Source organism: Otolemur garnettii, unplaced genomic scaffold (genome assembly GCF_000181295.1).
Source record: "Otolemur garnettii isolate 467f Iridium unplaced genomic scaffold, OtoGar3 scaffold00005, whole genome shotgun sequence".
Lineage (NCBI taxonomy): Eukaryota > Metazoa > Chordata > Mammalia > Primates > Galagidae > Otolemur > Otolemur garnettii.
In genome coordinates this window covers 20,833,337-20,848,330 of record NW_003852400.1, presented here as the reverse complement: position 1 = coordinate 20,848,330, position 14,994 = coordinate 20,833,337, and the positions used below count along the sequence as shown (strand labels likewise).

The following is a 14,994-nucleotide window of genomic DNA, read 5'->3' as shown; positions in this document are numbered from 1 at the left end:
TTTTAAAAATAAGGTCAATCTAAAGATTCAATAAAAAGATAGTAGTCATTTGTAATAGGAAACACTGCATAGAAAAATACATTTTTATTCATTTGGTACATTAGTGACTTCACAAAGATTTATAACTGTTTAGCACTTAAACTGCCTCAATTTTAGAAAAACAATTTTTCTAATTTCAAAATAACGGCATGGTTTTGCATGCTAGGAAACGAGCTTTGTTCTTAAGGAAATTTCACAATATGCTCTCATTAGGAAAGCGTGCTGCTTTGAAAATAAAGCCATCCACAAAGTTGTTTTCCTTCATGTGATGTTTTAATAACTAGTAATAATTTGTAAAATATACAGACAATTATTGATAATTGCTAAGGAACTGTGCTCTGCAAGTCCTAAGCCTGTAGCCTCGCAAAGCATATAACAGGTGTTCCCACTCCCTGTGTCCTTTGTATACACATTCATTCTGTATTCAAATCACAGAAGCAGGAGTCAGGATAGGATCTGTTACCTCACTGCTAATTTCCCTAGCAAATAAACCAGCAGCTGCTGATCCACGTACTAAGTTACCACAGAGAACAGGGCACTGTATGCATGGGACAGGATGCTTTCATGGAGCCCTTCAGCGGCACAGCTGGGGTCTTTAAGTGCAAAATATACCTCCTTCTCTTAGGTAAGGCCTTTCTTGAATTGTGTTTCAGCTGTTGTTTGGGGGTTGTTTGGGGGTTTTTTTTCTTTTTTTTTTTTTGTAGGCATAAGGTAAATATTCGCTTTAGGCTATAGATTCACTCAGATAATTGAAGAGCAGGTCAAAACCTTTTAACAATAACACACAGTTCCAGCAAAGAAGCAGGAACATTTAGGAGAAATGAGGCTCAATAAATAGATTGTTATTGTTTCCTTAGAACAACAATTATTCTCAATAGCACTCATTAAGAAAGTTAAGACAGTCTAAAAATCTAATGAATTTCTCCCTTTTAGAATTTGCATATAGGTTCAATAGTCTTTAATGCATTTATTTTGGCAAGTATCCTAATAGGCCCTGAAATTGTGACCACTTAGAATGAAAACTCAAAACCATTTATGAAAATGGGGTTTTTTTAATTAAAGATATTACTACAAACTATTGACTCTGCTTCATTTTAAATTATCTACTTCATCTTATGAAATAAGGAAAAAAGTGAGATTCCAAGCTGACAAAACAAAACTTTGTACACAAAAGGATGATATGTTAAAAAAAAAAAAGATTATTTCTTCAAAATGCTTTTCTTTTTGCTCAGTGGCTAAGTACTGTACCACTTTTTTATCTGTAGCTTCCTATTTTTTCCTCATTCTCCCCTTCATCGTTAGAGTTTCAAGGTGTTTGCCTGCCGCGCTCCCGCTGTTTTATCTGTTGACGTTATTTTCATCCCATGTTTTCTTTTCCATTCTTCCTCTGTATCGATTTTAAGAGTCAGATTAGTTTCTTGTTTTATTTATATTCAGCACATAGAAATACAAAAAAAGGCAATATTCCTTCAATTTTAAAAACAACTTATCTATGTAAGCAATTTGTTTTAGATGTCTTCAGTTATTTAGAGCCTTATTTTAACTTGCTTATTTTGTGACAGTTTTCATTGTAAATGTGATTGTTTTTCAATTTAAACCTACTGTGGTGTATATCCCATATATTTGAAAGGTAAACTTTATAAATTTTTGTAATGTCTTCAAGTTTCCAGTAGTTATAATTCTCCTAATTATTAAAGTGTTTATGTTACCAAATTCAACCCCCACCCAAAAAAAATAGATTTTCATAGAAAACTTTCTAAAAATTAAATAGTGTAACTGTCTCTTTATCTTGGTTCATTTTTTTCAGTTTTGAAAGTATCCTGTGTCAGTGTCCCCCTTGTTTTTAATTTTAACGCTATAGGACTGTTGTCATTTCACAAGTGATTTTTTTATAATTGGCTTTAGGAAATTAGAGAAAAATTCAGTTGAGGAATTCAACTAAAATGAAGTTAAAGTGTGCTTTAGAGAAATTGCGTGTTTAAAAATAATTAAAGCAGTTTATTATACCTTAAGATTTTCTTTCTGAAGCAGATTTACTTTTCCCCATCGGTAGTGTGTCATAAAGACCACAGGTCTTTATGTGAAAATTTTTTTGATTTTAGAAATATTGAATTTTTGTTTAAAAAATAAGAGTTTGAAGCCTAAAAATGTACCATTTGTACAGTCTATTCAAAATCCAACTTCCAAATCTCTGTTTTCTCTAAAGATATAAGAATTTGTTTTCAGTCAACAATAGTTGTGTTATGCTTGCTAATACTGGTCGTGATCATGGGGGAGTAAAGGCCGACTATTCTGAGCTAAGGTAGAGGTCACTTTGTGAAGTCTGATGTTTATATGCAATACAGGGAAACTGGTCTAGGGAGTCCTTTGTTGCTGGAATAGAAATAAATTTTGCAGTAGGACTTGAAGTGTTTCTTACCACTGGATGCTTCTTTATAATGCTATGTTACACAGTGTAAGAGGGTCAGTAAAGTAAGATTATCACTGTAATTTTATGTGTCAGATTATGAATGATATTATCAGTGTCCCTTCAGATTGCTGCGATGCTTTACATGCAAAAAGTCTAAGAGTTTCCCTTTTTATCCTCAGGAAAATTAGTGAAGCTACTAATATAAAACTGAATTTTCATTTAAGTCCAAATATTTAAAATATCAAAAGAAAATTAAAAATTTTTTTTGAGACAGAGTCTCACTTTGTAGCCTAGGCTAGAGTGCCATGACATGGACCTAGTTCACAGTAACCTCAAACTCCTGGACTCAAAAGATCCTCTTGCCTCAGCCTCCTGTGTAGCTGGGGACTAGAGGTGCCCACCACAATGCCTGGCTAGTTTTTCTACTTTTAGAAGTGACAAGGGACTCTTGCTCAGGGTAGTCGCGAACTCCTGAGCTCAAGTAGTGCACCCACCTTAGCCTCCCAGAGCACTGGAGTTATAGCCATGAGCTTACTTGTTCTTATAGAGGATGACTTTCTAAAATCAATAGTTTTAGTCCTTTAGATTTTCTCAAATAACTAGAAAAGAACACTTGAAATTTTCTCAAAATGAAGCTAATTTTTCTAAAATTACTAAACGTGTTTGACAGCATGGATTCATCCAATGTGTAATGGGAAACACAATGGCAAGAGAGTACGTTTTTTTGAAATGGAGAAGCAGCATTCAGTTATCTGTTTATTCCCCAAATTTCACTACTAGTAAAGATTGCTTGATATCAGTAGGTTTGTTTCTTTCCTCCAAAATTAAAAGATTTGAGGTGTTTGAGATGAGATACTGTATACAAAAAATTTCATTCCTTCCTGACATTCTTATAATGTGCTGCCAATACTTTATCTGATAAAAATGGTGCAGGCAATCTTGAAACAAACAGCTATTGTAACAGCTGTGCTGTCTCTGTTAAACACAAATTTGAAAAGGCACACGTATTTGAAAAATAATTGTTTTCATTTGTTATGAAGGCATTGAATATATTCAGAGATATTGACAGTAATATATTATTTAAAGTATTATGAAATGATGCAGTTTCTAAAATGGCCCAAAAAACTAGTTTCCCCTTAACCAATTATCATAAAGATTATATAACATGTTATTTTCTACTGAAGCAGTTTCATTTTTCTCTAGGCTGCAATATTTGTATTGTTTTTAATATTTTATTAAATGAAGCTCTCTTCCTCTAACTTTAGTCATGGACTCTCTACCCAGTCTTTTCATACTTATGATTCAACCTCTGAATCAAGATTTAAAAGTCGGCAACATTTCCATTTTAGTGATACTCTCACTTCATTGTGATAAGGTGCCTCCCAATAATTTCCAGAATATTAAATAAATCTCAGCCTTTTCAACTACAAAAAAAGTAAATGAAAACGGTTTGTTCCCTTTACAAAACAACAAAGCAAACAAGGACTTTTGCAATGACTTTCCCAAATGACAGGAACAGATTGGCCAGAATTGATTGCATTCAGGCCATCTCAGCCTAGTGGTGGTTTCTAGGTTGAGCTGTGAAATGTCTTAAATGGACCAATAATTCAATGACAAAACTGCTCCCGCCAGAGGCACCTTCTTCATTTGATGTTAGCAGTCATGCAGTCTTTCCCAGGGCATTCCCAGGGCAATGATGTGGACTCCGCCATTCCCCTTGATTCTTGGGGAATTGCCACTTTGCTAAAAGATGTGCAGGGATTAACAACTTAATAAGTAGACCAAAAACTGACACTCAATACTTCGAATTTGGGGGGCCTCTCTCAGTTTGAGTCCTCTCAAAATTCTCTAGGCCCTTCTAATGTAGGTTGCTGCTACCCTGGGAAAAAGCACCTTAGGATGTCAAGAACATAAAACTTCATCAAGGAAGGCCTTCGACCTCATCTAGTATTATTCCCTTTTCACACATGAGAAAACTGAAGCAGAGAATTAAAGACTTCTCTAGGATTACATAGATGAGCACTTAGTATTTCATCTCAAGTTCATGTTCTTTATCAAGATCTCACATTTCAGTGGATTTTTTACTTTATCAAAGTATTGAGTATAGTAATCTGCGAGTTTAGCAAATGCCTTCCTGAAAATCCTTATTTCAGGGAAATTTCCTCTGTAAGAGATAAACTTAAAACTAATTGATGGACATGGGACAAGGGAGTCCAAGATAAGGAGTGGACCATGAAACCCTCATAAATATTTTTAAATTCAAGTGAAAAAAAAAAAAGATTGATACAATAAAGTGAAAGCTACATTTTAAATACCTTAAGTTAGTAATAACAGGTGCTGAAAGCCAGTTTTTATTTATTACTTACCAGGAACTTGTAAGGAGCTTTCTAGCCCCAATTTCAATGAAAGGCATGTAAGTGCATTTTGTTTGAGGCAGAAAACACAGGCACTAAGAGGAATCTTTTCCTGTGCAGATCCCCCATTCAAAGGCCTAGTGTCTTTCTACATTTATGACTTTTAAGAGCTTCACCCTCTATCAGCCCCTGCTTCACCTATAGTAGACATGACTAGTTTTAAGACACAGATTTACTCTTAGTTTGTTTTCTTTTTTTATAGACAGGGTCTCACTCTGTCACCCAGGCTGGAGTGCAGTGGTTCAATCATTGCAGCTTCAAACTCTTGAGCTCAATCAATTCTCCTGCCTCAGCCTCCCAAAGTGCTGGGATTACAGGTGTGAGCCACTGTGCCAGGTCTCCCACAGGATCTTTTACTAGCCCCCCAGTCTCTTTGCACATTCATCTCTTGCCTGCTTTATCACAGGCCCTATTCTCATCTATCCTCATGGCAGCTCGAGTGAGTCCAATAAGACATAAGAAAGGTCATATCTCTTCTCTGCTGATGAAACTCTAGTTGCATCCACATCATAGAGAGATCTGAAGGTCCTGTCCACTCTGTCGCTGACCTCATAATCTACCATGCTCCCTCCCCTCTCCTCTGCTCCATTCATGCCTTTCTCTTCGTCAAGGAAGGCCTTGACTTGAGGTGTGTTCCTCAAACACACCAACCAGATACCTGGTCTGCAAGGACGGACTGAACATGACTTATGATGGTTTAACTCCACGCTCCTAGGACATTTGCATTTGAGAAGGTTTTGACTAAGGGAACACCTTCCAAAAATGGAATATTAAGTCATTGCAGAAGACTTCAGGGGAAATTCTTGAGAGGAAGTAATCCCTGAGTTATATAAACTATATAAATATAGTTTGATTAGGATATGATATGACACAGACATTCATAAAGTCATAATTTAAAGTCTTTTTAAGGGTTACTTTGGACTTTAGAACTAATAATCTTTCCGAGTTCTCCTTTTCTCATTATTCTTTAACAGTCATAAGTAAATAACTTCTGCTTTTCCTTTTCATCTTGCCTTTAGACAGATCATGCAATCAGCAGTCTTTGGGTGGAGTTTTTAAATGTAGAAGGTTTCAGAGACAAATATTTACCTCTATCTGCAACCGGCACTAGAATGGTCAGTACCTAGAAGCAGCTCTTCTTTGGAAAGGATTATCACCTGATCAAGTTCTTTCTGCAGTTTCCACTTTAAACTTGAAATGTGGCTCGCGGTCTTCACAGCCTTCCTTTCCTTTGCAGCAGGTGCTTGTTCAGGACTGAAGGTGACGGTGTCCTCACACATTGTCCACGGCATCAGGGGTCAGGCCCTCTACCTCCCTGTGCACTATGGCTTCCACACTCAGGCATCAGACATCCAGATCATATGGCTGTTTGAGAGGCTCCACACAATGCCCAAATACTTGCTGGGCTCTGTGAATAAGTCTGTGGTTCCCGACTTGGAGTACCAACACAAGTTCAGCATGATGCCACCCAACGCATCTCTGCTCATCAACCCACTGCAGTTTACAGATGAAGGCAATTACATCGTGAAGGTCAACATTCAGGGAAATGGAACACTCTCCGCTAAACAGAAGATAGAAGTCACTGTTGACGGTGAGTCCACTGTGTGTACATGGGCAGCCGGCTAGGATGGTGGTTAGCAAAGGCTCAGGAAACTGAACAGCCTGGGTTTTAGGCCCTGGCTCTGCAACTCTGGGCAAATGAATTAATCCTTAAAGCCTCACTATCTCATGGCACTAAGGACATTAGCTACTTCATGAGGCTTTCTGAAGTTTACATATGACATGCATGTAAAGGTATGCCAAGGGCCCAGCAAAAGGCAGTCAAACAATAATGTAACTTGTTATCCATTTTCCTGGGAACTATCCAATATAAAGTTGCTAATAGCATGAGATGGAGAAAATCTTATTTTTTCAGCGGTAAAATATACCCCGGGAGAGCCCTATTTTTGTCCCATGGATATTTTTGGTGTGGCACACTGGGGGAGGATGTGACTTGCTCAAGGACAATAGAAATACCTGGAAATGTCTTCTGAGGGGCTGAGGAGAGTGGGCCCAGCTAACTTCCAGACACTTGTTTTCTCACTGAGGTATGTCAGTGACATACCTTAAATATACAATGTCCAAAGCCCAGCTTCTCATTTTTCTCTCTAGACCTGTTTCTCTGACAGTGTTCCCCCATTTCAGTATACACAGAAACCATTCTGCCAACTGCCAGGCCCCAAACCTTGCATCATCATTGACCTTTCTTTTTCTCGCATCCCACATCCGGTCAAGAAAACCCTGTCAGCTTCACCTTCAAAATACAGCTTGCCCCAAAGGTCACCCCTAAAGCCACCATACATAGGGAAAATGGAGAATAGTAGCTAAATTTACCTTTGTTTACAAATATTCATTACAAAATTTTATAAAATATTTACAAAATACTCTGTTGGCCACTTCTTTGTAAAATTTGACAATGAATATTTTGTAAATAAAGAGACATTTAGCTACAGTTTTTTGTTTTCCTTAAATATAGCAACTTTAGGGACAACCTTTGGGACATCCTGTATAGACAAAGTGCAACCACTTCTCACCGCCTCCACTGTTGTCCAACCATCAGCTGTGTGCTGGAATATCCTGACCTGTCCCCTGGTCTCCCTGTACCTGTTCCTACCTCCTGCAACTTAAAATGCTCCTATAGCTTCTATCTCATCCATAGAAAAGTCAAAGTACTAGCAATGGACTGCAGGGCCCCACGTACCCAGCCCCTGCCTGGCCCCATTTCCTACCTGCATCCTCCTCACTCCCTCCATTCTGGCCAGGATGGTCTCCTTACTCATCCTAGAACAGACCAAACACACTCACACCTCAGGGCCTTTGTACTTGCTGTTGGCTCTATCTAGATGGCTTTTCTCCTAGATACCAGCAAGGTCCCCTCCCTTGTTTCCTTTAAGTCTCAGCCCAAATGTACTTAATAGTGAGGCCTCTCCTGACCCCTATATAAAGTATAACCTCACTCCCCCAAGCACACACACAGTCACTCTGCACTCCACTTCTGCTTTTCCTTTTTTCATAGCACTTACTAGCACCTGGACATACTATATATTTTTATTTGTTTATCGTGTCTCTTCCTAACTAGAATATGAGGTCCATGAGGACAAGACTTTGTATTGTTGGCTGCTCTGTCCTCAGGGCCTTTCCTGACCACTATCTGGGAGTAAATAAGTGCCCACAGAGGAGATGGAGGCGGCTTCAGGGGAGCATGGACACAGGAGGTGGAAGCAGATGCCTGCAGAGCAACTTTGGGGAAAGGAAAGAGATCACTAAAGGGCACCCTCATGTGTGGTATCCTGTCTCCCCCAAAACCTTCAGTAGAACATCCTCACTTGTTAATCAGCAGTAACGTTGGAACTATTTGGGGAAATGCAACCAAAATTCAGTGAAGCCTAAATTTTAGGGCCTGAGCCAATATCCTTCTTGGAAAGGAAACTCCCACACCTAGTTTACATTGTTTTAGGCAAATGAAAAATCACAATACCAATGACTCTTCTAATGATTGGTTCTCCTCATGCAAGATCATTGACATGTTACCTGTTTGTCCCATTCCACACGTACTTCCACACATAAGATGCATTTGAAATGTAAGCTTTTTATGCATGATAAATGCATACAATTCATTTTTCTTTTTCAATCATAACATGAACATAAACCTTTTTCAAATCCTTTGTTCTTGCCAGGGAAGATGAAGGATTAAATTAAATGGATAAGCCAGTGGATTACCCCCACCTGGAGAAGTGCTACAAGTTTCAGCATTACTCAGCTGCCTGCAAGTTGCCCTTCAACTTCCTTCCAACTGCCCTTCTTTATCCCCCATTTGCTTTGATCTTCTCTGGGCTGTTTCTGAGCTAATGCACATTTTCCAGTGTAGGAAAATGTGAGCATGAGTCGACAAATTTATCTAAGGAAGATGGGTCAACCCTAATTAAAAGCTTGATAGAAAATTAAGGCCTAAACATCAGAGGCAATCATCTATCACTTGTATATCATCCCACTCTCTGTCCAGTAATCATACATAGAACATCATTAAATTCATCTCACAGCAAAATGCAGGAGAGAATACTACTGTCAGATTTAAGGCTCTCTTCGTTTGCCACTGACTGCTATGTAACCTGTGCAAGTCAAGAATCTCTAAGATTAATGAAAACTGCTAAAAATGCTTCTGGATGCTTATTTAATCCCCATCCTTGTCTATCAACTTTACAGTTAAAATTCAGAGAGGAACTATTTATTCATTCTTAGAAACATATTAATTTGACAGACTTTATCCAGTGCCAGGCCATGAAGTAAGACGATTTTCCTATTACTTGACTTTCCAACAAGTAATTGAAAGACAAATTGAATTTGTCTCTGTTTTTGTCTAATTTGATATAATCCCAAAATACGTTTAATCCTATTTGCGGATGGACTTGGATTGAAACATAGACTTTGCTCTGTTAAAGTGACTAACACAAATGCAAAGTCATTAAAGCATGTCATTAATTTGATTACATACATAAAAACAAAGAAAGCTATACGTTAGCGATTTTCTAACATTTTCCCTCAACTTCCCAAAAGTATACTGTATATGAACAGCAATATATTTTGCAGATGGTAGCCAGAAATTTGGGTGCACCACATCCACCCCATCTGGCTGCTCCTGGGACATTGGGACAAGGCAAGAGAGGGTAATAACCGTATAAATTTTGCCTGGTTTACCTTTACAGTATGGGGAAAGTGCAGCCAGCAGAAAATAAGGAAGCTGGTATTCGCAAATACTGTGTTATCTATAATGTAAAGGGTTTCATTAAACAATCCTTGAAGAGTAAGTTCTAGAATTTGGTGATATTTTGGATTTTCCACAACTTTTTATTCTCTTCTTTATTGCTCAAGCTGTCAACATTTATGGAGTAAAGCTCTAGAATTGTTTCCCCAGGAGTTACTATTTGAAAGCCCTCATAGAGTTTTGTTGCAGTTCAGTGAGTAAAAAGAATCATTCCTATCTCTCTTATATTGCAGATCCTGTCAGAAAGCCAGTGGTGCAGATTCATCCTTCCTCGGGGGCTGTAGAATATGTGGGGAATATGACCCTGACATGCCAGGTGGAAGGGGGCACTCGGCTAATTTACCAGTGGCTAAAAAACGGCAGGCCTGTCCACACCAGCTCCACCTACTCCTTTTCTCCCCAGAACAACAGCCTTCATATTGCTCCAGTGACCAAGGAAGACATTGGGAATTACAGTTGTCTGGTGAAGAACCCTGTCAGTGAGATGGAAAGTGACATCATTACGCCCATCATATATTGTAAGTTTTTTTTTCCAAGAAATATTCATGAGGTGCCTTTTTGTTTGCTTTTCTGAGAAGTTTTTATGGGGTAGTCACAGAGAATATAAGCACCAGATGTCATTTGGATTTTACCATTATTATAGTCTAGGACTAATTCTAATCACACCTGTCTCATCATGAAATATATCTACTGACACTATTTCTTGTAGATCAAATTGAGATACTGGCCAGGGACCATTCACTTTGCGTTTTGTGATTCAGTCCATCATGTGACCCCATTTCCAACGGAACGGAGAAATCTTAATTTCAGGAACCCAGAACCATGCAGAGAATGCAAAGAGAAAACTGAAAGAATACCTTGAAAAGAATGTTTTACTTTTTCAAACACTACCATTCCTTCATTTAACATACTTCATTTTTCTACAGTAAAGTATTTTCTTTATGTTGATTCTTTCTTGTAGCTATTTATCTCTCTATCTACCTACCTATCATTAAACTCTAGGCGTATTGAAAGTAAGAATTCCTGGGGAAAACTGCATAAACGATTACAGGTACACACAAATAAATACAGGCACATACTTCCATTTTGCTGTATAGTTCATTTTATTTTTTTTTCAAGGCAAGTATGAAATAAGGTTTATTAAGGAAGGGAAAGAGAGGTTTACAGAGTAAGAAAGTTTACAAAATGCAATACATTTATCACAGACAGCACAGGCCCCTGCTGCCAGGGAAAGTAGGCAAAGGCGCCAGGGTTATAGCCAGCAATTCCCTGTCCCACTGCCCAGGTCAGGCCGGCCTTGTGGTTCCTGTATAGCTCGTTTTAATCTTGCAAAGTGAAAATAAGATCTTTCTTTCCAATGTGCAAGTCTAAACACCAATCTCATTATCATCATAGAAAATGCTGTGATATGCAGTATAGAAAATGTAACATGAGAAAGAGAAATATAATCACACCTGCGAATGTCAAATATTATACGTTAGACTCCTAAACCTTCTTCCCTTTTCTGTGTTATTTGAAAGAATTAAAGTACCCCAATTTGAATAATTACCAAAGAAGGACATTTAGAAAATATACAAATATGGGTTCCACTTACAGATAGTAAAGATGAATTCGCTACATGACTTAAGAAAGATTTTGACTCAGTTGGTAATTGTGAATTTAGTATTATTAATTTTTGTCTTATTTTTATGGTCAAATGTAGAAACCTTCTCATGGTCAGCATTTCATCCTATTGCTATTGATTCATTTACTTATTCCTCATTCACTCATAGGTGGATCGGATTTAGAAATAAAATATTAGGATCTTATTTGTGCTGAGCAATTATTACCTATCATATAACATAGAGAAACACAACCCAGACTCATTAATAATTTTTCTGGGTAGCTATCATTCTTTGAGCCCTGTTTCAGTATTTGTTTTCATTTTGTTTTCTTGGTTTCAGGTAAGGAAAATTAGATAACATGCATGTTTTAGTCTGAAGGTTTGTCACTTCTACCTGTTGATGTGGCATCGATATGTTTGCAGTCTTGATCATTCCACGCAAACTGGGAATATGCCCCTTAGTTGATGTCATCCCTGCTCCTCTCTCTTCATCTGGTCACCCTCTTCTTCCTTTATGGCATCACTTCATGCCTGCCCCTTGCTGCCTCACCTCCTCAGTGTCACTGAGAGGTCACTGTGTTTCTGCGGTGTTCCACACACGGCTCTTCCCTGGTCCCCACTACATTATATTTTCCCTGACTCACCGTCAGTTGTAAGCATCCCAACCCCAAACAGTAGTTTGGCATTGCTCATCTTTGTATCCACTGGGTACACAGAGTAAGAACTCAAGAAAGTTTCTTGGCTTGGCGCCTGTGGCTCAAGTGGCTAAGGTGCCAGCCACATATACCTAAGGTGGCAGGTTCGAATCCAGCCCGGGCCCACCAAACAACAATGAGGGCTGCAACCAAAAAATAGCCAGGCATTGTGGTGGGTGCCTGTGGTCCCAGCTACTTGGGAGGCAGAAGCAGGAGACTCGCTTGAGCCCAGGCGTTGGAGGTTGCTGTGAGCTGTGATGCCACAGCACTCTACCCAGGGGGATAGCTTGAGGCTCTGTCTCAAAAAAAAAAAAAAAAAAGAAAGTTTCTTGAATTTGACTAAAGTGGAGCAGATGATCTTTCTTCATATCCATTTCAAATTCCATCATGGATGATGCTGTACAAAGGTTAAATTATATTATAAGACGACAGCTTCTTCATTATGGTGCTTTGGTCCTTTCATTTCTGACCTTTAGCAAAATTCCTCAATAACTAGTAAATGTGATATTTCAGTATTCCTCCATAGAAGTCCACATCATAATTTAGAATTCCAGTCTGAGTCACCTATTCTGTTTTCTAAAGGCAGTTTCCATGAAGGTTTCCTTCATAAAAGCAGAACATATTTTTTATTTTGACAGAAAAAGGTATAACCAAATCTATCAAGATTGACCACATATTTATGAGGTTACGATGTCATAATCTAGTATGAGCCCTGGTGGAATACAGTGTCAGGCCAATAATTCAGACAAATATCTCCTTGCAGTTCACAAAACGTATATGCCTTCGAGCTCCAGTTGTAAATAATAACCCAGTAACCACTGCATTTTGCGTGCGACATATGGCAGTGCTGCAGGGGAGAGCACTAAGTGATAAAAATTAAAGAAAATGAAAGGTCATTCACAGCAAATACTTACCATCTGCTCCCATGCAGGATGGCAAACAGAATCAGGATGGAAATTTAGGTATTGTTCCCACCCAGCCATAAATTGTTAAAGAGAACAGATGATAGGTGATTTTACAAGTCATTTAGTAAACAGCCATTCCTTGGGCAAAAGGTTCACTTCTATTGGGAGCTCTCTGCCAAAGGCAAGAAAGTGAACCACAATCCAAAGTCAAAATGAAATTATCCTTCCACTTTCATCTTCAGTAGCAGAGGCCACTCTAGTTGAATCACTCCAAATTTCTACAATTAGATTGCCTGTTCACTGGAACAATGTACTAGGCTGCATCTTAAAGTAGAGGGATGGGCAGCCTGAAATGCTAATGATAAAAGGAGTAACAGCATAGTGGAGTCAGAAGAAAATGAATTGTAAGCAGTTTGTAGAATGGGAGTTATAGTAAACTAAGTATGTGTGTGAGAGAGAGAAAGACAGAGAGAGAGAGGCATAGAAGGAAGATCAAGATCCACTGAAATCTGGATATTGGTTATCTGAGCAGTAAAATTGCAAATAACTTTTCATCCTTGTGTTTCTCTGAATTTTTGGACTTTCTGCAATGAACATGTTTTTCGTACATAATCTGATAAAATCTGTTACCGTTAAAGAAATCATATCAGAAGCAAGGAATTTCAAGGCTTCAAAGTAGTAGGAGCTGGAAGAGATGCTTGCAGGAGGTGGAGGGAATATAGTTTGAAGGAGTTGAGGCTGACTCTGGATGAGCCAAATACAGCATAAAATTAAGACAGGAAAGATTATGCCTATAATGAAACTCAATACATGAGGAAGTAGTGAAATCAAAATACAGGCAGTCCTGGGGTAACAAATGAGATAAGTTCTGTACGTTTGTTCTTAAGTTGAATTTGTGCGTAAGTTGTAATTTACCTACTAACGTGTTAACCTCTGTAAGTGCAAGTACACAACTTGTATTTTTGTAACTTGGGGACTTATGGTAAACATGATTGAGTAAAGAAGATAAGATAGATTCTTTTCTTTAAAAGTGTTTTTTTTCTTTATTTTAAACCAGAATGTTATTATTAAATTAGGTCACAGGGCAGGTGAGGTGGTTCATACCTATAATCCCAGAACTCTGGGAGGTAGGGAGATTGCATGAGGCCAGGAGTCTGAGATCAGCCTAGGCAACATAGGGAAACACTGTCCCTACCAAAAAAAAAAAAGAAATTAGTTAAGCAATTTAACTAATTACTGAAGTAGAAAGATTGCTTGAGCCTAGGAGTTTGAGGCTGCTGTGAGCTACCATGATGCCACTGCACTGCAGCCTGAATAGTAAAATGAGACCCTGCCTCTAAAAAAATAAATAAATAAACATTTAAAATTATAAAAATAAATTAAGTCATTAACCTTATTCCACAGTGTTGGCTCTAAATGACTGTGGGTTTCTTCTGCAATTTAAACCCATCCTCCAAAATTGAAGTTGAAGAACTAGTAATCTGGAGAATACTCCATTATGTTGCCAAGTCCTAACGCAGTTACAGCATGCCTTTCAGCATGCTTTGAAAAGAGTAATGCTCATTTGTATTTGCGTTAAATGCTTAGACAGTTCTTTTGTATAGCCACATTCGATAAACCTGAAAAACAGTGGGAAGATGAAGACGGAAAATTGAGTGGCTGCAGTACTATGACCACACTTCTCTTCTGCAGCAAGTTGGCCTTGCTCTCTTCTTGCTCTTCCCAACTACGGTCAGTGCCTCCTCTTGGTTTCCCTCTATGTGAAGCACAGCCAGTGCCCTCTAGTTGGCGGTCTTTGCTTCCCTGGTGTTGTATCAATGATGACAACTTGAAGGGCCACAGGATGACTTGACATCTCAGATTCCTTCACAATGGCTAGAGCGGGCTCATGCACAAAGAACACCTCAATACTGATTTTGATGAAGTAAAAACAAATTTTTGCTCCCATTTCACTGCTTACTACTTAGTGACATTCAGAAAAAGAGGGTTTCATTTTATAGGACACTAGTCTCAAGTCCTTACCACAGGGATTTCACCTGAGACTATCACAACCTGAAATGAGAAAATAGAGTGTTCGTTGTCACAGGACAGGAACATACTTTTCTTTTTTGTTTTTTTTTTTTTTTT

General features: G+C 38.3%; 1 protein-coding gene across 3 annotated transcripts in view; it reads left to right on the top strand.

Annotated features, from left to right (window-relative positions):
* The first annotated feature begins 500 nt into the window (after window positions 1-500).
* The window catches only part of HEPACAM2 (HEPACAM family member 2), a 38,125-nt gene continuing 23,631 nt past the window's right edge, over window positions 501-14,994 (top strand). Inside the window, exons 1-3 of one of the 3 annotated variants that reach the window (XM_003782670.3) lie at window positions 501-664; window positions 6,104-6,454; window positions 9,898-10,182. In XM_003782670.3, coding sequence (XP_003782718.1) covers window positions 586-664; window positions 6,104-6,454; window positions 9,898-10,182 — 715 coding nt within the window. In that variant the 5' untranslated portion in view covers window positions 501-585. Of the gene's footprint in view, window positions 665-6,010; window positions 6,455-9,897; window positions 10,183-14,994 lie in introns of those variants that run through there. The other 2 variants (XM_023519138.1, XM_012811649.1) reach the window with 2 other exon arrangements.